Genomic DNA, 25,007 nt, shown 5'->3' on the forward strand with positions numbered 1-25,007 from the left:
TGGTGGTGTTTCCATTGAGTGCAAGATGTCCTGGGTCACTTGCTAAAATGTCCTGAGGTCTCAGTTTTAAATTCACCACGTGTGAGGATCAGGAATGGCTTGCAGTTACCCAGATTACTTTAACTAGCATGAGTTAAGAGTGATTTAGATTGTGAATCTGTGTTTAATCATAACGCTCAGAGCAGTCAGGTTAGTTGTTTTGTTTTTTAAAAAACATATAGGCATAGAAATAGATAAGCAACCAGTGCTGTGTTTAGTCTAGTTGCATTTATACTGCGTGAGAAAGCTTTCTCTTTGTGCAGTAATCAGCTTTGCTCTTCCCCCTTCTGATAACCTTATTAAAGGGTTTAGTTTTTGTGTCTTGCACATTTTTTGTGGGGTATCTTTAGTTTTTACAGTCTTTATTCCCTTTCAAGTCTTCTAGAAGATTTATCCAGGTTTAATCTCAGCTGATACTCCCTTTCTTCCAGATCCCCTCTTTTCCTGGGCCGGAGAGTCGGGCCACCCCTTTAGTTACAATAAAGGCTGTTTCCCTTCCATATCCATGGAAACCTTTCCAGCCATTAAGCATCAGCTCTTTCACTGAATTGCTGAGGTGTTTTGCCTCAATGAGGTGCGGATCTCTCTCCCCTCCTTAGGTGCTGCCCGCTGCTGTTCCGCCGCGGCCCTGTGCCAGTGTGTGTGTGCTGGCACAGCGCTGTGGCTCTGTCACCTCACTGCTGCCTCTGGGGACAGACCTGGCACTGCCCAGCACCACTCAGGGGCAGCGGATTCCCAACCTTTTCTCCTTCCAGCACTTTCTGGTTCTAGAAGCAAATCTCCCCTATTTCTGTGGCCAGCCCTGAGATGAGGAATCAGCAGCACTCTCAGGAGTTCAGGCTTTGCTTTTCAGCGGGATTCATGGTATCCTGGAGCTGTCAGGCACTCCCCCCCTCTGGCTGTGGGGCGGTCCCGGCATGAGCTGGAGGCAGGAGCAGCAGGGACCTGTCTGAGCTCAGGACAGGGACACTGCAGAGTTTGTGACCCTCCCGATCAACCCCGCCTGGTTCGGTGCAGGCAGACCGAGGCTGCTTCCCTCAGTGACCTTTCTGCATGTGAGATTTCACCTCCTATTCCTGCTTGCTTATGTTTGTTTTGTGGGAGTCCCACTGAGAGTAAAGTGACTCAAAATACACAAATGGAGAGAAATAATTCAAACTGCATGTGATTTTAAACCTCCTTTTCAGTTGCAAATAGAAAGCTAAAACTGGTTGGCCATTAACTTCTGGCTTTAAGCCGAAATGTCTGTGCCTTTGGGGAGCTCACAAAGGCTAACCTGGATTCAGGTGTGCGTTTCCTGAGCACCCAGACATTTTGCCAGAAAAAGAGACCCAAGAGAACTGTGCTGTGTCAGCTTTTCTTACCCTGACTTGGGGGCAATTAGAACTGCATAGCATCTCTATGTGAATTAAATTTTATAACACCCCTGGCCCCATGCCCAAGTTGCAATTTGCCTTCTTAAAAAAAAAAAAAAGAAAAAAGTAATCCTAAATATCTTTTTGCTGTTGTGATCCTGATGGTGTTTATGTGATTGAGAGAGTGCCAGTAACACCAAATGAAGGTTTGACACTTGTTTAAACAAATTTGAGAGCATGGAGGACATTTTCAGAACTGAACAACTGAGCTCCTTGAATCTCAGCAATGTGATTTCTTTTTAGTTAACTCCACCCCTGAGGATATTTTATGTTGCCTGGAGCCAGTGCTGTTTCTGCTTGCTGGGCCTGACTGCAGCACATCCCTGCTGTCTGCAGAATGGCCTTCAGTGAAGCCAACCAAGTGCATTTTGAATGAAAGAAACACCAGGTAGCTTGAAAGTTATCTTACAAGCTGAGAACAAAGACAACATTTAATTGCTTTCTAAATTTTTTCTACTTTGATTATTAAAGACTGAGTTGCTGTTTAAATATAATATTTAATGTCACTCAGAATTGTTCTGGTTTTAGGTCATGTCCTTCCAACCAAGCAGGAAATTTTTTTGTTGTTGTAAGTGATGGAATTCCATTTTACTCATCTGGTCCAGATGGTGTTTGACCTGCTAAGAGTTCATGGGCTGTTGGAAAAAATATTGAGTGTACTATATGTGAAAATGATACAAAGTCATGAAGGCAGAGTCTCTGTGGGGGTGGTCTGGGCAGGAGGGCACAAATGGCACAGAAAAACTGAACAATTTACATTAGAATGTGTCCTGCTTTATGTTTAATTGTTGCTTATCTAAAAATTCATTTTTGCAGCTTTACTGCTATCTAAAAAAATAAATCTAAAAGAACATTGTGGGAGATTTTCCTGCGTTCTGCTGTGAAGTAGTTGAAGTCAGCCTTTCACAGGAGTGGAAGTCTGTAATTGGAGACAGACCTGCTCAGCAACCAAAAATATTTTCTCTTTTTTCTTTTCCCCCTTTTCTCTGTCTTTTGTATGTTTTGTATTCCTCTTTCTAGCTAAGGAAACCTTATTGGTCTCCAGTGTCATTTTAGCAGCTGGATTAGTTCCAAAGGGTTTAGGCTTGGGCAAGCAGCATTTGAGTCTCTCAGCAAACTCTGCTGACAGCCACAAAATGTATGGCTGTGCCTCTCCAAGGCACGATGTCATTCAGCCTGGATCTGGCCAGTGTTGGACTGCCTGTTATCCTCCATTGTTTGTGCAGCTTTTCCATTAGAACTTCTGTCAGTGCTGAGGTCAGATGGCAATGATGACATTCTTGGCATAGCTTCTTTTTTCATATCCTAAGAAAAAAATAATCCCATAGTAGCACTTAATTCAGTTTGAGTATTGCCTTATTTGTCCTACTGGCTTGATAGCTTATACTCCTCCTCCAGCTACTGTGACTACAGCCAGGCAAATGTCACAGGCTGGTATTTGCTGTTACTTGAATAAAGTTATCCTTGACCTCTCATAGTTGCTTTCTGTTGAAGATTTTATTAACCAATTTTTATTCCTGGTAAGGGAAGAAATGGTGGGAACATGGAAATGCAGAAATGCATGTGCTGGCAGAACTGTGTGCGCTGGTGAGTGCAGCAGGAACTGATCACAGCACAGACCTGAGCAGGAGCTGCTGAGACAGGCAGGGTGAGGATTAATGGCTGAGCAACCTTTCCACATGGAGACCCAGCCTGGAAAACACACAGGGTAAAGTTGAACCAATGGCAGTTCAACTGGAAATCTGCACATCTGCTGTCAACTGCAGCTGTTTCTGACCTGTAAATGGTTGTTGCACCTTTATTATGATGTAATCCTTAAAATGGCAAGCCTTGAAAGTAAACCTTAATTCATTAAATCATAGAAAACCAGTGCTTTGGACAGGCTATGCAGCAGCTCTGGGGGCACTTCTTCAAGTGATGGAAGACTGGAAAAATCTGTTCTTGCATCATACTTAGAGAATTTCCTACTTGAAAACAGTGACATACTGACTGCTAGAAGTTTGTCTTGTCCTTTTCCAACACATTGCAAGAAACACTTGGCTGGTGGATACTCCAGGGAGTTCTTGGAATATTTACAAACAGATCCTTTTATTGCTGTGAGAAAAAAATTATGATGCATGTAGGACAAAACTCAGCTATTCTGTGCTGTGTGTTTGTTACCTCCTTGGCAGAGAAGAATCCATCACACCTTCTGTACCAAGCTGTAGTAAATTTAGGAAGGCAACCCTGACCTTTCATGCCTTGTCCTAAAAAATGCTCTATGCCAGCCTAAATCCTTGATGTTGGTGTTGCAGCCAGAACCTTGGGGATGTGGAGAAGCTTGATTTAGGAACTTTTGTCTTTGATTCCAGACTCTGCAGTCATTAATGTGTGGAGGTATTTATTGAGAGATGCTGCAGTTGTTAATACGTAGGGTGGTTATTGGTTTTTATTATTGCTTGTTTTCTAGAAAATATTTGCCTTCCCAACAGTCAGGATTTTCCACACTGCTGCTTCCCTGTCTTTCCTGCTTTTTATTACAAGAAGGACATTTCTAAGCCATCAGTCATTTATCATTCCACTGTCAGAAGAACTTGGAAGAGTAGCTGTTCCCTTTTCCCTCCAGCTTACTTCATATGACACCACTGATTATCCAGCACCACATTCCCAAGCAATATTTTCATATCAAGTCCTCTTTAGGTGCACCACTTTTCTTTGATCAAAAATTACAGAAAAGAACAAGAACAGACTACAAACATTCTTCCAGCTCTTACCAGCAGGTGTCACAGCAATGACAGGAAGGAAGAGGTAAGTATTTATTTTTCAGTGTCCAGTAATAAAAACCACAAATGAAATGAAAACTTTACATTTGCAGCTTGAGAACTTGTATAGCCTGACTTTTCTAGTGGATCAATCTCTTCAAAAAGAAGATCTATGGAACATCCAAGTCTTTGCAAAGTAAATATTTCTTTTCTATTGCTTCTGTATCTTAGTCTGGGGGCTTTTCCCTTGTTTTCTTTTGCATGTAGCAGGTGTTAACAAAAGTAACAATAGGTTAGAGTAAAATAATTTTTTAGAAGATCTCTGCAATGGCAATGATTTTTGGTTTTATGAATGACTGATAAAAATTATCTTTTTACCAGGCAGAATAAAGTTCTGAGCTAACTTCCTTTACCAGAGAAGTCTGTATGCAAAACTATGCATTAATTTAAATATATTGAAAATCCTTTTTTCTTTTCCATGGCCTTCTACATATCTTAATACTTCACTCACTACAGCAGTGGCTGGTTCCTGAATACTGTTATTGTAAATTAACTGAAGCCAAAGGGCAAAGAAAAAAGGTAGGGACAAAACAGCTCGAGCGGAGCATGTGGTAGATACAGAACATACATTGGTATTTTGAGTTGGGCAGGGAGAGAGAGGCCCAGAAACAAGCAGCAGGAAGAGAGTGCGTGTTGTGAAATATTGTAAGGGAATAGTGGCTACAGTATGAGAAGTAAAAGACCTTGTTTTCTGCCAGCATTTCCTTTGGGTTTGGGTCCCAAGTGAAAACATCTCGTTACTCTTCTGAAGGAACTGGCTTGCACAGGACATTCCTTTTCTCTGATTACCTGCAGCACCAAACCAGTGCTGTGAAAGGCAGCAGCGCCGTTTCCACCGTGCCTGGAATAAAGCCCGGTCTGCGCACCGAGAGCCGTGCGTGTGCCAGCGCTCCCGTGCCCCCCCCCAGCACCGAGCGGAGCAGCCTCCAGCCCATTTGCATCTGCAAGGCGACTTGAACTGACGGCAAAGGAGACGCAGTCAATGGCTTATTGCTGGTGTCGGTGTGTGCTAATTATACCCCGGGTAATCACCCTGCAGAACATGTGAACAGCTTTCGAACTGCCGGCGCTATTTTTACTGAAGCTCGGCTATATTTACCGTGCTTCGGCTGGTGCCACTCGAGCATCCCCTTTCTGGTGTATTTATAGCCAAACGCAGCTGAAGGGAACGGGCCGGGACAGGCGCTACGCGGGACGCTGCTCCCAGCCCGGCCGGATCGCGGCTCCTGCCGCTCTCCCTGTGCGGGTGAGCGTGGCAGCCAAAGGCCGCAGCTTCTGCTCCGAGCTCGGCTCCGAACAGCCCCGCACCGCCCTGGGCAGGGAAAGGGCCCGGCAGGAAACTGCAAGGAAATAAAAACCTTTCCAGTAGCACCGAGATCACTGAGATGAGATACACATTGTAAGGCCTGGCTGTACCCACAGGGACTTCCCTCCGTGCTGCCTGATCAGCCAGGATTTGGCAAGTAATGTAAACTTTGTTGGAATTTCACATTTATTTCAGAAACTGTTTAACAACATCTATGATAATATCCTTTCAGGAATGGGAATTACTTTTTATGATGAACTCTCTTGAATAATAATTTCTGAAGAAATCTTTCAAAAGAATCTCGTGATTGTTTAATTGAAGCAGTAACAGTTGCAGTACCGTGCAGGCTGATGCTCTGCCAGCACTGCCAATCAGCTCTGAGGCAGGGGGAGGTTCACAGGCTGGCTCCAATCTGAGCCCCAGTCTCTGCCAGATCACCTTCCAGGGGGAATATCCAATGCCCCTCACTTCCCCTGTCCCAGCCTGGCACAGCTGGTTACACTGCACCACAAATGGAGATTCTTCCCACTACATCTGGATCTGCATTTCAAATAAATGACAATGTATTTGCATTATTTTTATTTATTTGAACACTATGATTTAAGAGCCTAAATGCAAGTTTTTCCCTTTATTTCTGCAAGTAGCACTGCAATCATAACTTACAAAAATGTTTAAAATACAAAATGTACATGAAATTACAATACAAGGCTCTGTAAACATCTAGAACTTAATCTTTATTGTCCCACATTTTTAAATATAAAATTTCAATTTGAACGATTTCCAAACCTCAAGGAATGACATCCATTATGAGTATCAAAAATAGAGTTTCAAAGCTTTGTATCAGAACAAAACAATTTTTTCATTCTTTGGTTTAAAAAGGGTGGCAGTTCCCCTGATAACAGGTAAGTTTTACTACAGAAATTCAGATTCCTAGTTTATGGTAATTTCACAATTCACCCCTGTCCCCCTGGATTAATATGCTACCCCCTTTTTTTTTCCCCAAACATTGATCTTTGACCCTCCTTATAGAAAAGCGACCTCATCATTAAGGCTTTCCTTCAGGATAATCTAAGTTATTAAAAATTTTTGGGAAAGAACTCAGGGAGAAGACAGGACTTAAGGACAAGGAAGTGGATGCCAACAAAATATTAACAGTTGCCGGGTTCTGTTGTTTAATTAAATTTGCATAGTCCAATAGAGATCATGTGCTTTTTATATCACTAAAATTATACAAGATTAACAGTCTTTATCTACGTTATCACACAAGCTAAAATAAAATTAAGACCCTTGTATTGAAGCTTTTACAAGGCAAATACAAAACTGCTTTAGTATCCAAAGCTATATTTTTTTTAAATTTCATTTTTAAATAGGAAAGCATTTCTATGTCTACAGGCATCAAGGTATTTAAAGGCATCAGAAAATTTAGTGCATAGCAACTCCGGATTGTTTGGGCTCCTATACTTTAGGTACAGTGTGAATTCCAGCTACTTGGAGAACTTGCAAGGAGAGTCTGTACCAGCAGGATAAAGGAGCATAAATCCCATACAGTATGAAAAGCTTTTCAGTCAGAATTCTCCTACAAACAATGCTTAATGCAAAAGACCCAATACATGAATGAAAACTGGAACGTGCCTTGCCACCAGCACACACTGTGAGACAATGACATGGTTTACAGCATTGTGTGGTTTGGTTTGTTTTGAAGGTGTTAAAAACAGAAGTAGATGTATTTCTGAGCATGTGAGTTCTTTCTAGGACCTTTAACACACACGAGTAGAGGACAGAGTAAAGCACCATTGCTGAGGGACAATTGCAATATCACACTTTCCAGATTCCAGCCCTGCCAATTATTTCCTGCAAATGTTAAGATTTGCACCACTCAACAGTACATTCACAAAAAGGATGCTTAAGATTCCCAGCAGGTACACAGTGGCCTTGCATTAAGTTGTTTGAAATAATTATGATACATCAAGTTAGTAGCCTCAGGCTGCAGTCTTAAAAGGAAGTACATGATAAAATTACAATTTTACCCACTTAATATGGTCTTTAGAAGTTCATGATTCAGCTGTTACAGAGATGAGATTACAGCTATGGTATTGCTTGGGCACTGACTTCACTCCAGGTGTAAGGTTCTGCCTGCAAAAGGCTCAATCCAAAGTTTTCCCCATCACTGTTTGCCAAAATGCAACATCAGTAGAGGCTGTGTTTGCTTTCCCAGGTGTTGTAACTCAGCACTGCTCTCCACTGTCAGACCCCTTCATTCCTTTGAAGTCTCCAAAGGGCATGTGCTCCCCATGTGTTAACTGCTAAAATGGCTACACTTGCTGGATCCAATGCAAATATATTTTCCAATTTTCTAATTCTTTGTGTTAATTCACTCTTAACTTTTGTTAGATCGTCATGGCTCACCCAAATGAGCACTAAAAGGAACACCTTGGATGTTCTGAGCTCCCTGTACTGCTGGCCTTTGCCATGACTGGTGTACCCTGCGTGTCCCATGGAGGGAAGCACTGCAATGAGTGATTCCTGGGGAGGGAAAAGGCTGTGGCCTCCACAGGCACTGCTGGATCCTCTCCACAGTGTCTGACTGGAAAGGCCAGAGATCTTTAAGTAATGATGTAAACAGATTGTTTCAAACTCATCAGATTGTGGGGATAAAGGAGATGCATCCTCAGGGCACAGCAGAGTTTACTGCTGCTGCTGAATTTGTGTATTTCTTTGGTAGCTCCTGCTTCACACCTTTGAAATGAAACATGGACACATGGTACTGCCCAACCACTAATTCACAGTAAATTACTTTTAGCAAACTCACATTTACAAACAGCCTGAATTTAAGGAACTGCAACTGTCATCTCCTTAGGAGTTCCAAGTGGCATGGTTGGGCATACAGAATACAAAAGATAACAGATGTGATCAGATGATCTATTGCATTGAAAACCTGAATGCCACTGAATTGGTGATTTCAAACCCATATTCTGCAGGGATAATGGGAATATTTAGATCCTCAGCAAACATTAAATTTTCTCCTGTATCTAACATGGCTTTGATGTTGCTGTTCTTTAATCTAAAATCCTACTGCTCAAATTTGATTACAAATGTAACTTGCTAAGAAAAAAGCTATTTCAAGAAGGAGCCTGTGCTAATAAAGATCAGGAAGATTATCCACAAAGTTATAAAAGTTAAATTTTGGAATGTAATTTCTATCCCAACACTTTCATGATGGAATGGTCTTTTTGCAGCCTATCAAGTAACATCTTCAGTTTATAAACAAGTGCAGATCTACATTTGGCTTTGCTTCCTATGAATCTAAGAAAGAAAACACTACAGTATTCATATACACAATGGCTTCCGTGGCATTGGCTTCAGATGACAGGTACAACTTGCCACTGGAAGATCTTATTAAGAAAAAAAAAATGAAACAACAGAAGCTTTAAAGGCTTTCCAAAATGACCAAAAGGTGTTACAAATCATCAGTTACAAACTATACTACCTCTAAGGGCAAGCAGCACACTGAAGATGTGCATTAAATCTTCCACATTCAGGACTGTGAATATTATAAGAGCAAACTAACACCTCCACACATCTGAAGCACTTAAAATATAAAAGTATTCTATTTAAATGCAAAAAGCAAAGCTTGTTTGTAACTTTAAAACAGTTAAAATATCTGGTGTAGATTCTGTGTGTCCATTTTAAGAAGTCTCTTTACAGCATCTGAGAAACTATAATTAAAATGCTCTGTCTCTACATCAAAAATGTAACCCACTAAAAGGGCTTTGCAAGGATCCACTGTTCCAGTTCATAAAGGCCACAGAGTTGGAAGCACAGTAAGTCTAAGGAGGAAGAGGATGAAGAAATCTTCAGAGAAACTGTGACGTTTTCATGGATGTTGAGTTGTTAGCTTATCCATTACTGGATTCCATCAGATATTCTCGTCTCCAGAGACCCAGGACACGGATGTGCAGGCTGGCTGGCCACTGGTGTTCCATGTGACACTGAGATCTGGGACATATCTCTTCCTATGATCTCATTCACTATAAAAAAAAGAAGAAATATTAAAAATTGACAGTTTTTATACTTTCCAAAAGGGAGAACTCATCAGCATAACCCTTTTAAAAATAAATACTTTCAGAGCTGAGCCTTGATGCTGTTACGTAACAGGAGATGAATGAGGAGCCTGGCTTCAGAAACAGTTAAGCAAGAGGGAAAAAACGTCCTGCCATAATCCCTGCAGGAGAATCCCTAAGCTCCTTGAAGGAAATAAGCACATGAGCATTCATGACACACAGGTAACTGAAAGGCACAGCACAGGTCAGGTTTATTGAGATTTCCCCACAGAACTCCTTCTGTTCAAGAGTGTGACAAGCACAACAAATAACTCCAGCAACTCCTGGCTCTTTCAGGCTACTTACAGAACTTCCTAAGAACCTGGATTCAGTTTAAGAGAATATTCTTTTTAAACACTACATACCTATTAATTGGGCCAGTTTTCTGTATACTTGCATTTCTGAAACCACAGTAACTTTTATATCAGTCAATTTCCCTACAGTGAAGATTCAGGATGGACTAATACACAGGCCAGTTTGTGTGTCAACTTCAGTCAAGTTTAATCAACTTGTACTATTTAAAAGTGAGGGACACCTCCATGAATGTGACAAAGTTAACCTAGCTTATTAAGAAATTATAATCTTGAAGTCCTACTCTAAATCCTATCTAATTAAATGCAGGACAATTGAGGTTGGAAGATGATAAAAATTATAATTTTAAAGGCTAAATGTAAAAGCAGTGATAGAAATGTCTATTTTACAAAAATGGACCTTGGTAATGTTATCAAAGAAAACTGAATAACATTCTATGTGGACATGAAAAATATATCATTAAATAATAATGACAAATTTTAGAAAAATACTGGACCATAACCACAATCTAAATTATTATTTCATTGTTAGAAGCAATGAGTCCTGTTGATTCCCATTACTGAGTGGGCAGTAAGTTATACATAATCTCTTTCTCAGCAAGACTTTGAATAGGCTGAATTATAGAGGCCTTTCCTTAATCATTGCATGAGTTTGCTTGGACCTTCTACAAACAGGTATTTAATGGATCTTTTTGTTGACTAAGGACCATTTTTATGTTTAGAATGTTTTGTTCTGCTAATAAGCTGCTTCTATTGAACACCTTAACAGATCTGGAACCCAGGCTTTTGCTGCTTTGTTCTCTATTGGGTAATTTTACAGAACAGTGTTGATGCACTTCATCACCTTTCTTAATGCTTCCTTAATTTTCCATAGCAGGATTTACTTTCCTACCAACTATTCCTGTCTGGTAGAAGCATAACAAAACCAATCTACAGCTGGTGTAAATTGTGTTTCTAGCACTGAACAGCCTGAGCATTGCCATTTGTTGCAGTAGGATCCATAAGTGGTTCTGAAAGGAAATTTATTAATAATGTGAATATGCTGAAGTCCATGTAACTTAGAAAATTCAGCTCTGAAAAGAGGTTGTATCACTCAGGAGAGCATTAAAACCACCTCCTGCACAGCCCTGTGTGTAATGGAGGAGTTTGTTATCCATCCCTGCAATGGTTTTCTCCTCACGAGTGCAAGGACAGCTTGTTACACCCTGGTATTGAAGCCAAGGGTTCCAACAGGGGTGTAACACACCATGGAAAAGCCAATTCCCTCAAACATGACAAGATGTGCAATTCATCTGGCTTAGAAAAACCTGCATTCAATGAACCTAACTGCACCAGGACACTGCAAACTGTGTGACTGCAGGCAGGGCACTTTTCTAAGTACTTTGATTAGGCCAACACAATACACAAGTAAAAAACTGCTAAATAAACCCACAACTTTTTATTTTTTAAACAAATGATAGGTGATTGTTCATAAGAACTGTGCTCCACCAGCTTCTGTCAGGGCATTCATCAGCCTGCTCTCGGGAGCTCCAACAGTTCTTATCCACTGAACAGCAGCTCTGTGCAAACCCAGTGTCCCAGCTGCTCAGTACTGCTAAAACTTTCATGAGTGCTACAATAAAAACATTACCAACAACATTCTGAAGCTCAGTATTTTGAAATTATTAGTTACTTCCCTTAAGTTTTGATGGCTGATCTGTATCTGTACTAGCACCATCAGCACAAACTGGTCTGTCCTGCAATGTTTTGTAGTTTCCACAGGCAGAGGTGTTAAACTGACCAGCACGTAGCCATTGGCACTGCATTCTCCTTGGAACACATTACTCTGAAGACAATAGCTGGTCACATGGGGTTTTATTTGCCAAACTTCTGCAGAAGTCATTGTGTAGAATATTAAAGCTACAGGTTAGTTTGTGTTGCTTTGTTCTAAATAATCACTGATTTGTTTATAAGAAGCTGTTTGTAGCCCAGTGGGGTTTTTTTGCAATACTTTTAGCATGTGGTGAATACAGATTTATCTGGTGTACATGGATTTCCATTAGAGATATCTACCATTTCTTAGGCACATGTCTTCATTCCAATGAAGAATTCTAGTGGAGGAACCTTACTTGTCCCAGTGACTTTGCAAGAATTGCTAATTTATAAAACCAACCAGTATTCAAGTGTGCTTTTTGCAAAATAAGATGTAAATCAGTGTTCTGCTAGAGCACCTTGCAGGCCTCAAGAAAAAGCTGAAAATGCTTTTCCTGCTGTGTCTGACCAAGGCATTTTTTCACAGACCTTGGCCTCCCAACTAACACATCTTCCTATTCTGCACTTTCCAGGAATGTCCATTTCAGCTGTCTGGAACTCTGTACCCAACAAATGGACTGGGGGGAGCCTGCAGACTCCAGAATACTCTCCATTGTTTAGATGAGGTACAGGTGAGGATAAAAATAAAGGCTTCAGAGAAAGGAGAACTTGCAGAAGGCAGCAGCTCAGATCAGTCTCTAATCTTTCAAGGCACATATAATATTCATATAATACCAGCATTATCAGAATTTGTCTTTCTGATGGGGAATGGTATAAATTAAAGCAGTTTCAAATGTAAATCATGTAGTCAGTAAGAGATAAAATCTTGCATAAAAATGTACAAGGCTGAGGGTGAAATCATCCAACATTTTCCTTTTTGTATTAAAGACTAAAAGAGAAATTCAGGTCAGTATTTGAATGCATGACGTGTCACCTTCTTCCAGTGAGGGGCAAGCACACAAGATGTAACAGTCTGTGATTAAAACTGAAAGCTTAATTCATGTGCATAAATACAGGTTTTCTACAATATTGTCTAGCGAAACTCAAATTCTTCAGGTGACAAATTGGGAGAGGAACAAATTTCAACAATTCTGATAAAGGACAAGCTCAGGCTGTACTGCTGATGCTTTATAAACAAAAGAAAATTTCTTTACTTTTATAAAACCGCTTTTCCTACCTCTCCTACTTTTGACTATAGGCTGCAGGGGCTACTCTGTCCCAAAAATATAAAGATTTCATACTCCCTTTTGCTTAACCTTAAGAGCCATCCCATTAGCAACTAGACACTGGGAAAGCAGCATGCATGGCTTTGTTAAACCTCCTTGTCTTGATACCATTTCCTTTCTTCAGCACAAGTTTCAGGGGAAGGCTGCAGAGCTTGTTTGGGATTCTGCAATACAGATCTCCAGGAAGGTTTTCACGTTCTCTGTGCTCTATCTGCCAGGTTTATGTATTTTGTAGTTCATACTTTTGCTGCCTCTTTGGAGAGAGCCAGTTTCATTAGACTTTAGATGAACAGTTGTGCAAGCAGACCTTGACTTTTCAGTGCATGGCCCCTCCAGTTAATCCCTGCCTGTTTGGTACCTGTGGTGCAGGTGCTGAATGCTGATCCCACAGCCTGGACCCTCCACTCACTCCTCAGGCCAGGAGGAACCAGAAATGCCTTACACACTGAATCACTACAGAGGCCTTGCTAATATTTAGTAATCATGTGGTACCTACTGATACCTAAAATCATTCTGAATGATCAGTGTCAGCTGAGTGGATGATATCAAAAATGCCACAAAGTGTTTCCTGTGCTAACAGTCCAGGTCAATAATCCTGAAATGACAACTGGAGCAGACAAAGAGAGAGAGGGGTGCACACACCACCCTGTGTACACTCATGGCACATTCCTCCATAACAACACTGATAACTGCACTTTGAAAACTTGTCAGATATGGCACAGATCAAAATGTGATACAGCAGGTTTTTAAAACACTTTTTTCTCCTTTTTTGAATATTGGGTTGTGAAATGAAAATTATTTTAACAACTTTTCTTTGTCTATGTAATTGACCTCTTTGGCAGTTTTCCCAGATTTCAGAATTTCAGCTGTTACTTTATTTGCAATAGTTTCACCTTTTCCTCCCTTAGTATTTATCTAGAACATAAGCTGGCTGGCAAATTTATACTAACAGTTAAAAACAGAGGGTGCAGAACAGAAGTTAAATTGGTGGGGAGAAAATCTGCTACAAACAGATTAGATTGGCCTGGTCAGTACTGGTGATACTGCAATATTGCATTGCAAAGCTTTCCCTCTCTGTGGTGCATTGGAAAAGGAGCAACACACTGCACTGAGAAAGCACCAAATGTCAGATAGAGGCTCCAGCCTACAAAATGAAAAATTGCAAAATATGAAGCAGCATCCTAACAATATGGGTAGAACAGAGTAGAAGTAGCTCTGACTTTGGGATCTGCCGTAAAATAAGAGCAACCACTTACTCTGTTGTACTGGGTTCTTCCCATGGTTTTCATTTCCCATTGTGCTCTGCTTGCCTATTTCCAGTCCCTGCTCACTGCACAAGGGGCAGCAGCTGGAGCAATGAGGCCGCCCTGCCCCTGCCCCTGAGGATTTTGCCTCTGGTCACTGAAGGCTTGCCCTGGACAGCTGACAAAGCCACAGCCGGACAGCCAGGCTGCACAGGATGAGCTCTTCAAACTTTGCAACTTGCTATTCACAGTTTTAAGACCTAAAGTTAGGCTGAAGAGCTCAGCCATTGGTGCAGTGAGTGACACCCAGAGCTGTGGGTGCTGATCCCATCAGCTGTTCCAGCACTGAGCAACCCCTCTGGAGAAATTCCCACCTACAGAAAGTGATCCATGTTCACAGATTTGAACAGAACAGAGCTCTTGTGCTATGAAGCAAGACATCAGCATTAGAAGCTGGTGCTTCTAATAATAAATTCCTGAATGCTCTGGATAAATTAAGACCCCCCCAGAACTATGAATTTAGAGTAACAAGTTCTCTTAAGGTGTTTTTAAGGTGTTTGAAGTTCTAATATCAAAAGTAAAGGCATTATCCTCCTTAATCAAATGCCAAGCAAAAACATGCTTCTGAATTGCTCTGTACCTAATTTCCCCTCTCATTGTGCTAAAAGACAAATATTTTGTACTGGAGCACAAAGGAAAACAGAAGTATATCTAAGTATATATATCTTTTATAAGAATATAAGAAAAGGAAATTCATGAACCTACAGGCCTTTCAGGGAATAATGCAAGTAACCTCTTTTTCCTTGCAGGAAGCCACTAATCTACTTTCTACAGGACAAGCAAGTATCTTTATTGGCAGTTACCAAACATTTTAGGTTTTTCTAAGTCAAAAATACTTCCTGAAAACCTCTATGGAGAACTTCAGGCAAACCAGTTCAGATTACAGACCACTGCAATGGGCAAGAGCACAGACATGCAAGATACAACAATGCTTCCCCAGGGTGTTCCACCAGCCTCCAAAATGTGTTTTTCCCAGGGAACTCCTGAGTTAGAGACAGAATCTTTTGTGCCAAATGTTCCCATTTGGATTTTTCTCTCTGGGATCTTTTAAGGTCTATGCAAAATTCTGTCAACTGCAACATTCTGTGACAGCAGATTGCAAAGCTTAACTCCCCATAGCAACAGCAATGCTTTTCAGATGTGCTGAACCTGCCCCAGGATTACCTGATGGTCACTTACTGGTTTCCTTCCCAGGAATTACCTTCCATTACCTTTTCTGTGCTTCCCACTCACTTTATTGTATTTGGCATTTTCTCCTCATTCCTTTTTTTGGCTGCAGAGTTCTAGCAAATCCAACAACAGGCATTCATCTAATTCCTCTGTGGCATCAGGGACAAAATGTGGCCACAAAATAGATCTAAGGAGTAGCATTTTCTTATTCTCTGCTGTTCCCTGGACATTCCTAGCATTTATTCACCCTTTCAAGACTACTTTTAACACTACTGAGCAAGTTCTCATGGTTCTCATGATTCTTATTTTAAATTCAAGACAGCTTTGAATGAGAATAGTTAGCACTGTATTGATGAGTGCAGGTTTGATTCCTTCCCTTACTCTCATTTTCACTTTAACTACCTGGTTTCCTTTAATCACAAGATCTTGCTGTAGAGGTTTCTGGACAGTTTTTGGTTTTCACCCTTCCGAAAAGCAGAGCAGCAGCAGTGTCACATTTACCCAGGCTCCACATCAGGTTCTACTTTACACTTAACTGCTGCTTGCTCTTCCAGAGCTGCTGTCTGCCATGTCATCCACTTGAGGACAATTGTCACTGTCACTGCTCTGAAACCTTTCTGCTGACACCTTACACTGAGGCAGATCCCGCCACATGTCTCCTTTTCAAAGGATTCTGGGCATGACAATCTCTAGTTCTTCAATTGTTAACATCAATACACAAAACTTTCTAACATCACTTACCTAATTTTAACTGAGTAACTGATTAGTCATCTGTTGGTTACATTTCCCATTTAACTTCATAATTTTATGTTCTGTTCTGATTTCTGCATGTGGAAGCAGCTTGTAGTCTCTCTCACAGCAGAGTAATTGCACACTTAAGAACCTTCATAAATAATCTGCAGACTGCTTGCAACTGTGTGACCCTTCTGACCACCTATTATATTTTCATAAGCTTGGTTGTTTTCTACAGTTTGCCTTTTCAAGTTTGCCACAGTCTGTGATGCTGAAACTGCTACAAAACAAAATTTAATTTTTTCAAGAAGTTTTTGTGCACTCCTTTCAACCAAATAAAGAGCTGTTTCCTCATGTAGGTTCTCCTCATGTTTTGGTGCTCCCTGTAGCAGTCACCTCACTTACCCTCCTATAAAGGATGACTCAAGTATTCCATTGGTTATTTCCTGCCTTTGTAGATGCTCTGATCTCCTGCAGCACACTGCAGTCACAGTTGCTCTCCTCCTCAGCAGTATAATTTAGAAGCTGTGTTCTTCCTAATTTAAACCTGAAAATTGGCTCTGTAAAAATTCTGTACTGGCAGTGGATACAGTTAACTTGTCTGATTTGACACTGAACATTCTTCAAGGTACAAAACCATCCTACTTTCCTCTGTATCCTATTCTGTATTAATACCAAACTACATTGTGCCAAATACACAAAATATCAATTATTTTCATTTTAAAAAATGCCACATTTCTCAATTGCATTTGTCAAATGCTAACATCTGTGTGTAAACGTGTTTCTGTCTGGGTTTCTGTTTGTGTGCCCTTTATAAAAGGGACCTGTCAGCATACATTTCATAGGCCTAAATTTGGGGTTTACCACACTATGTGTTATTTTTCACTTGGGGACACTGGTATTTGAGGGTTATTTTATTATTAACCTGAATTTCGATTTTTCAAGAACTCCTGGTCTTCAAAATTATTCTGAACCTACCAGATTCTGAAGTGCACAGGATAAAGTGCAGAACACCGAAATAATCTAAGTAAGTTATAACTCTTATTTTACTAATTGATTTGCTGTTTAAAGACACAGGAATGTCAGCCTGGTGTACAGTCCTTTCCCTGGCTTTGCCATTCCAAATAGGAGCTACTTACCTTACTAACAACATTTTGATAGGTAAGGAAAGCAGAATTAAGTTTCTTGAAAGCTGGCAAAAGACCAGTGTGGTTTATTTCACAGGCAAACTTAGGATCAGTCTACACAGTAATTGTGTGAAAGTTTTATGAAGATCTTGGTTGTTTCACTGTTACCAAATCTACTGTGCATTTACAGTTATTAACCTTTACAAATCTATGGAGAAAGTAGAAAATGTCATAAGTCTTTATAATGTATACGTGCATGTATTAAGAGGAAAGGGATAGTATAGTTCTTTGGCATTTTAGGCATCTTTGTAATAAAGTGAAAACCACTAAAGTCTAAACACAAACAAGACCAAAAGACCATGCAACAATTCTAATACCATTAGTATTTAGAAGTGTCATAGGGCCTAATTATCTTGCTTATATGAGAAATAAAGAAGCTGAAATAATAAATCCAGATATTCTTACCCAATTATAGTGCACATTCAACTCTAAATCTAGTTATGGACCTGTATTCCTAATACTCTGACTGGAGGTGCATGCCACTGTATTCCATCTATTTAAATTGACATTGCTTCATCTTTTTGAAAAAGAGAAACATTCAAAATTTCTCAGTTGAGTGATCTGGCCACTCTTCTACCTTGTCCATATTTGGCTTAAGATTTTCATATCTTCTTCTGCTATTTTACTAGATCCTACAGCACACAGGAAGTTCTGTGGCAGCTCTGTATACTTTGAGTGGAGGTTTTTATTGAGTGAGTGTACACCTGGTTCACAAATGCTAAATTTCCAACTATTTCAGAATACACAGGTGTCTGGTTATAGCAATACTTCAGCATTACACAGTGCTTTTCACTCGCAGCTCTTAAAACTCTTACAACACTTTCCCCTTTCCTTTGTGCTCCAATTTCAAACATTGAAGCATTTCAGTAAGCAGACTCACCCTCTAGATTTTCCACAAAGGAGTTGGACATGAGTGCTGAATGTTGAGTCCATTTCTCTGTTGAACCTGATGGCTGGTATTCCAGGTCAGAGATAAAACTGTCTGTGTCAGAGAAGAAGACAGACATAACTACTGACTGGACTAAACCAAAAGTTACAGTTCACTCAACCAGGAAGTGATTTTCATTTTTCTTTTAATAGCACTAAATTGAAATCCCCCATTTCATTCACAAACACTGCGTATGTGACATAAGTAACTATTTATAAGTTATCAGAGTACTTATTAAAACATTATCACTTTTCCTGTATATTTACTTGTATATTTACTTTCATTTAGCAGCCAGAGCCATAAAGGTAATGGTTATTTTTTTGGATGTCTGCACAGTTGCATCATCATGAATTTATACTACTTAAATCTGATTTTAGTATTTGTGTTTAGAACATTCCTCCCTCAGTTTTTCCAATTTGCTTTACTTACTGTGGTCAAATTAGAAGTACTTGTGGCACTGGACAGCAACTCCAGGGTGGGCAAAGGAGTCCTAGTGAACCAAACCTGTTGTGCCATTTTGCCTCTGCCCCAAGCACAGGGAGCTGTCCCAGTGCACACCCTGCCCAAGGCACGGCTCTGCAGGACACCCAGTGCTGTCTTGGCACAGGTGGCTCCCTCAGCCTTGGGCCACGTGAGAAACCCTGCAGGTAGTGCAGAGCTGCATTTCATGGAACTGCTTTCCTAGAGGAAAAATCAATGTCAAATAGTGTGTTCATTATTTTAACCAACAAGTCTGTGTTTATTCAGTTGTGATCAGTGGCTAGGCAGAGCTTACAACAGGGCTGGATTTGGTTTTTTTCCCTGCCCAAGACAGGGTTGCAAAGTCAGTCAACTAGGCTTTAACACAATTAAGAAAATTACTCTGGACCCTGGCTAATTTGTGCCTTCTGGATAGAGGCACACACTTGTTTTGCCAGCATGGTATCTAAGCCCTGCTTAGGGATGACTCCTGGGAGAACAAAGGAATCTACTCTTACTTCCTTCTGAAATTCAAGCAGCTCAAATTACCTCTTGGGGTGACTTCTTATGCTTAATTGTTCAAAGTGTAAAGTTACACATGTTTAAATGGGAAGTGGAAAGCATTATCTGGGTTTCAATGAAAATGTCCGCTGCTATTGTGAAGGAAAGGAGTAAATTAAGGACAATTTCTTGTCAAATAATAGGAGATAAGAAAAGATCATTTTCCCCATCAATTACGGTAGAAACAGCAAGAAAGTGATATTTAAATAAAGATCTAATGAATCCAGGGAGATGGGCAGGAAGCTGCCTCGTGAGGAAACAAATTAACTGTACCAACAACCCTCTTTGGAAAGGTGAAGCTTTTAAAAGAGCAGACAACAAACACTGCCAAAAAGCCTCCAGAGAGAACAGTGGAGTTCATTAGCTTATAAAGCAACAGCCTCTGCACCATTAAGACAGCACAGCTTATACAGTAAGGATTATATGTCACTCTGGCAGGAAAATATATTTCTGAGCAATTTTTCTAATTAGTTTCATCCTTAGCAAGATCCTGAGGTTCTTGCGTGCGCTACCAAAGCTGCTGACAGTGGTGAGTGTTTGCTTTTATCAATCCCTGACAAATTGTGCCATGCACAGCACACACAGCATCTCCAGCCAGCACCTTCTGGAACAGAGCATGCACTGCCCTCAGGCACACACTGCTTCTTGTTTGGGAAACGTGGGACATGGAACAACAGCCTTTTCAACTCTGTGATACAGTATAAAGATTTTGTTCTAACACACATATTAGGCAGAACTTGAGGTACCAGAAAAATATACATTAAAAATACCTTTATACTTTGTAATACCCTAAACATTTGAGAAAGCTTTCTGTACCCAAAGAATATAATGCCAAAATAAAACCTAAGAAGTTCAAACAAAAGTCAAGAAAAATGACACCTGGTAGATCTGTTTAACTGATCAAAAATTCATACTTTTCTGAATGAACTCATTGTCCTGACTCAGTCTTTAAGTAAAGAAAGTTTAAGAAAAGCTTTAAACCCTCAATTATGAGCACTCAGTTTGGGTGAAAGCAGGAAGTCAACTTTAAATTAGAGCTCTGTTATGGGTACAGGCAGACCAAAGAGCTCCTGGAGTCATTCCATTTGGTTTTCAGGGTCTCCTCCTACAGGAGTCAATTAACTTCCTGTTTTTGTAGCACTATCTGATTAAAAGTTTGGCCTGTGTATCCTTTACTGCTGCTGAACTGGAGCAGGATGTGCAGGCTGTGGGACATAACCTAGAAGATATACTGGTTTTAGAAGAGTAAATCTCCCAAAATATTCTAGAATGCATGATTGTCTGCAGTGCTGCTTCAGTGAGTAGCAGAGAGTGGAGTTTTTTAATATGCGTCGTAAGAAGAAGTTTGATACACACTGTGTGTTTTAGAGGACAGGTGAGTGCATTGCTCTCCTGACAGAGGTAACAAGGACCAGCAAACCTCAAGGAAAACTATGAACAGAGTGCAGCACACATTTCCTGGGACATACACTTTCCTCTGTCTGCCTCAGACAGAACTCTACCAGTTGAATTTATGTGAACAATCTCTGCAACTCTGTCACATTGCTTAGTGCAGTATATTTAGCCTGGTTTTGACTCCACATGACCAGCGAGTGTCAACTTTCCCTAACAAAAAAGAAGCAGCTGCCAGGCTCTAATTAACCCTCAGTAGTCTGTGCTGGAGCAGCTAGCTGATTGTGCTGCTCTGGGACCAAACCTGTCACAGGTCAGGCCAGGGCTGCCGTGGCAAACTACCACAGACAGGGGGGTGCCTTGCAGGTCACATTCCAAGCATAGGCCAGGCTTGCTTTCAGTAATTTCAGGTTTAATGCCAACTTCACTAAGCAGTACTATTTTCTTTCCCAATTAACTGTATGGAATGTTGGAGTGTAGTTTTCCTGTGCAGATTATGTGCAGAAAAATGAAATGTGCCTGCAGAATCACAGCACCAGCTCTGCAATTACCTGCTACAGTAACAAATACCCTGCTCATGGCTTGGCTGTGCTGTCACACTCTGCATTTCTGTAGCCTGGTGAAACCAACTCACTGCAGTCATGTTTACCTTTTCCCTCACACAAGAAGAGAACTGAGTCTGACACAGAATCCAGCACAAGCCTTGGCTCTAGAGGACACATGGGCTGTGCAGTGGAAAGTGGTGCTGAAGGGTCTGTGTGGATTTTGTCTGGGGTCACAAGGTGCACTGAGCTCCTTCCAGTGCTGCTGTGACTGCCAGCAGCCACACTTGGTGCAGAAGTGCCACCTGCACTGATGGAAGAAGTCTCTAACCTCTTCTAATTCTTGAATGGGAATCTTTTTGACGTAGTGAGTCAGTTGAGTTTGCTTTGCATTAGTTACAAGATGTTCTGTGGCTCTCCCAGGGACAGCTGGCCACAGACACCTGAGGATTTAGCTGACATCTTTACACATTAGAAATCTGTAACTGGGATGCCTCACTGACACAGATTTTATGGACACAGCGAGTGAATCCCCTAGAAGATACAGTCAAAGCACCCTTTAACTGCTGACAACCCTGATGCAAAACATTTCACCTTTGCTCACTGCTCCACCCTTCAGCTTTTAGACTACTGCTCAGTCTGGATCCCCATTCTGTCCATAACACACATTTTCTCAAAGTAGATTTCCATTCTCTTTCAATACATTTCAGGTTCTGCCTTATCACCTCAACATCTCACTGCAGGATTGCTTTTCACTGCTGCCTCATGCTGCTTGACAATGCAGATTTAATAATCAGAATGCTAAGAAAGGAGGAGTTTGAACACAACTTGACTGAACAGTCTATACTGGTAGAGTTTTCAGAATGCCTTTCAGGGCAGGATTGCTCTGACAGCTCCAGGCACAGGGTAGGTCAGAGTCCTTGGCCTTGCTGGGCACACTGCAAGGTGCAACATTTCACTCTGTACTCAGGAGACAATACAAACACCTTGGATTGGAGATGTACATCTCAAGTTTGAGCTGCTCTCCTCCACACTACAGCAGACTCCAGCATTCAGTACTTTCTGTGCTTCTGCAGACCTCCAGTGGCAGGATGCTGCCTTAATTAACACTGATCTTAATAAGTAAGTTTTAAATATAGACAGAAATACAAAGTATAGTCCTCCAATACTTTATTACTCACCACTTTGATTCTCCAGAAATTAAGCTGAAGCTACAGTTAAAAAGCTGCCTGCAAAGATGTATAAATCTTCGAGCCAAGATCAGAATAATCTGAGCTTCTCAGCAAGAGAATTTATAAGCTAGAGAGTTATCACAGAACTATTAAAATGAATGAATGCCAACAGCCTAGAGATCTACATGGAATGTGTCTGACAAAGCAGCCTCATCGCTTTATATACACAAAGTGCTTAAGGGATTTCTGGTTATGATTTATAGTAAATGCACATACTGGATTTTCTAATCTCCAGCTTTATGTAATGGAGATGCAATGAGTAACAAAATATAAGAGGATTAGTAGAAGGTCATCCTGATTTGCCGAATCTAGCCAAACAATACCTTAAAAATGGTTAAATACAGGTGTATATGTTAGAAATGTCATCACTGTAGAAAGCCATGAAATCCAAGGTAAATTCCCTCCTAAACTGCAAACCACAAAAGATTAAATTTGAGATCGACAGTACTGGAACAGTTTTAAACCTAAAACCTGACAGTGGGAATAGGTAAACCACTACATTAGGAGCACTTTTTAAAAACAGAGGGAGTAGATCAATTAAGCCTCATCATATAACCAGACTGAGTCTAACTTTGGGTAGCTTTTCTTTGAAGTAGGGAAGAAACTTTATTAGATGGCTGTGCAGCAGTATGGATGATGGATATGGGAAAGGCCAGGAATAACCAGCTGCCTGTTTCCTGTCACTTCAGCTGCCATGTTTGTATCTGTTTGCAGCCCTAAAACTCCACTGTCTGTCCAGGGAAATGTTAACCTGAGGTGTTGGCCAGAGGGCTGACTTGCTGAGAGATGCTGAGGGAAAAAAGGTCCAACACACTGAGAGATAGAAAAGGTAGAGGGGACAAATAAAAGTGCATGAAGCTGCTTTTCCTTAGCTCCAGCCCAAAAGTTTCTGAGTTTGTGCAACCTCACAACTGCAAAACCTAAGCAGAAAAGAGAACTTCTCAGAATGCCTTTGAAGTAGTAGCACACAATACTACTTTGAAATTGTGTTATGTTTCAAATATTTTTTATAATGTAATTTGAATTTTGTATCTATGTCACCTCATGCATTTTGATCCCTTGTTTCAAGTGAATTAGGTGTTCCCTGTAGGATGCAAGGATAGGAAGAGGGGAAAAAAACATAAAAGCAAATTCAAGGTGGAGATTAGAAAAGTCTAAGGATATCAACAAGGTCCTCCTGAAAAACAAGACAATGAAGAGTCACACAAAGGTCAGTATGGGGGGGAGAAAGGAAAGAAGCAGGAAGGAAAGGAAGGAAAGGAAAGTCCTTTGCCAGACACATGGGCAGGATCTGTCCTTCCATTGTGTAACCTGTGTTCAACCACAGAGTGAACAGAGCCAGGGAAAGGGCAAAAGGAACACAGCAACATTTCAAAAGGTTCTCCACCTGGTCACTGGCAAACACCTTGGACTTTGCAGGGAAGCTGCAAACGCGTTCCACTCTCCAGGAGATGCTGGATCAAGACTAATCCAGATGCTCTTGGCTTGAGCACAGATGGATGGAGCAGCTTTGCAGCTCTGTATTATGCAGTGACTGGGAAGGGGTTTTGGTGTGGGTTTAAGAAAACACCTGAATGTTGGTTGAAGAGGCAGTAAGAGTCATTTCTAGGGGTCTTACTTAAATGAATTTATGTAACTAATATGCACACAGTCACATCTGGAGGTGGGTGTGGGGATTTCTCAGTTTTGTGGGTTTTTTAATTGGGATTTTGTCTTTAAGAATTTTAAATCCAATTCTGTCAAGATACACAGTAATTCTGTGATTTATTTATAATGGGGTAGCACTTCCATACTACACTGAAATTTTGTAAAATATTTCTTGAAATATTTTATTTTCTTGGCAAAGAGATACTATTTTAATTTTGAAACAGTATACATTACTTAAAAGAAAGAAGATAATTTATGCTCTCAGAGTTTTTTGTTTATTTTAAGAATACTGATTTAAATATTTAAGGCCGGTAAGCCAGACGTGATTTAAAGAATTTTCAACTGGCTTTGCCTTAGTGTTTTATTTTGAGAGGTTTATTTGCCTTAATTGGTAACCTTCAAAAACCTATTTTCCAACTAAGTAGAGCTTTCAGGTTTGATGTATTAGTTGGGAGAACATATTGTAACAACACTCATTTTATGTATGTAATTATGTTTGGATTTTTTTCTTTAATTGTTATAACATTATTGTACAATAGCCTATTCGCTATTTGTGCTTGGCACTATTTGTACAGAAACTAAAATTCAATTATACAAGAAAAAGAAATTTTAGAATTGTTTTTTAAACCAGAGTAATATGTCAGATAAATTATTGAAAAAAGTGTTCTTGTCTAAACATGGGGTTTTTTTCCCTTAAAGCTGATTAAGCAGAGGAAGTATTCACTCACACTGAGAGAACTGAGCAGCTTTGCTTCTTGTCCCTGTGCCCTTCCAGACTTTGGGAACAACAGGTTTCATGCTCAACATCTGATTTGTATTTGCAGATTGGAAATGTAAACAAGCCCCAAACCCAACCCCAGGAAA

The 25,007-nt window shown here is 40.5% G+C and overlaps 1 protein-coding gene across 2 annotated transcripts in view; it reads right to left on the reverse strand.

Moving 5' to 3' along the window:
* Window positions 1-6,127: 6,127 nt before the first annotated feature.
* Window positions 6,128-25,007, reverse strand: part of NFATC3 (nuclear factor of activated T cells 3) — a 65,462-nt gene continuing 46,582 nt past the window's right edge. The window contains exons 10-11 of one of the 2 annotated variants that reach the window (XM_074551015.1): window positions 18,263-18,364; window positions 6,128-9,589 (exon numbers count right to left, since the gene is read on the reverse strand). In XM_074551015.1, the coding sequence (XP_074407116.1) occupies window positions 9,465-9,589; window positions 18,263-18,364 (227 nt within the window). In that variant the 3' untranslated portion in view covers window positions 6,128-9,464. The remainder of the gene's footprint in view (window positions 9,590-18,262; window positions 18,365-25,007) is intronic. The other variant, XM_074551016.1, reaches the window with a different exon arrangement.

This window comes from Zonotrichia albicollis, chromosome 13, assembly GCF_047830755.1.
Source record: "Zonotrichia albicollis isolate bZonAlb1 chromosome 13, bZonAlb1.hap1, whole genome shotgun sequence".
Taxonomy (NCBI): domain Eukaryota; kingdom Metazoa; phylum Chordata; class Aves; order Passeriformes; family Passerellidae; genus Zonotrichia; species Zonotrichia albicollis.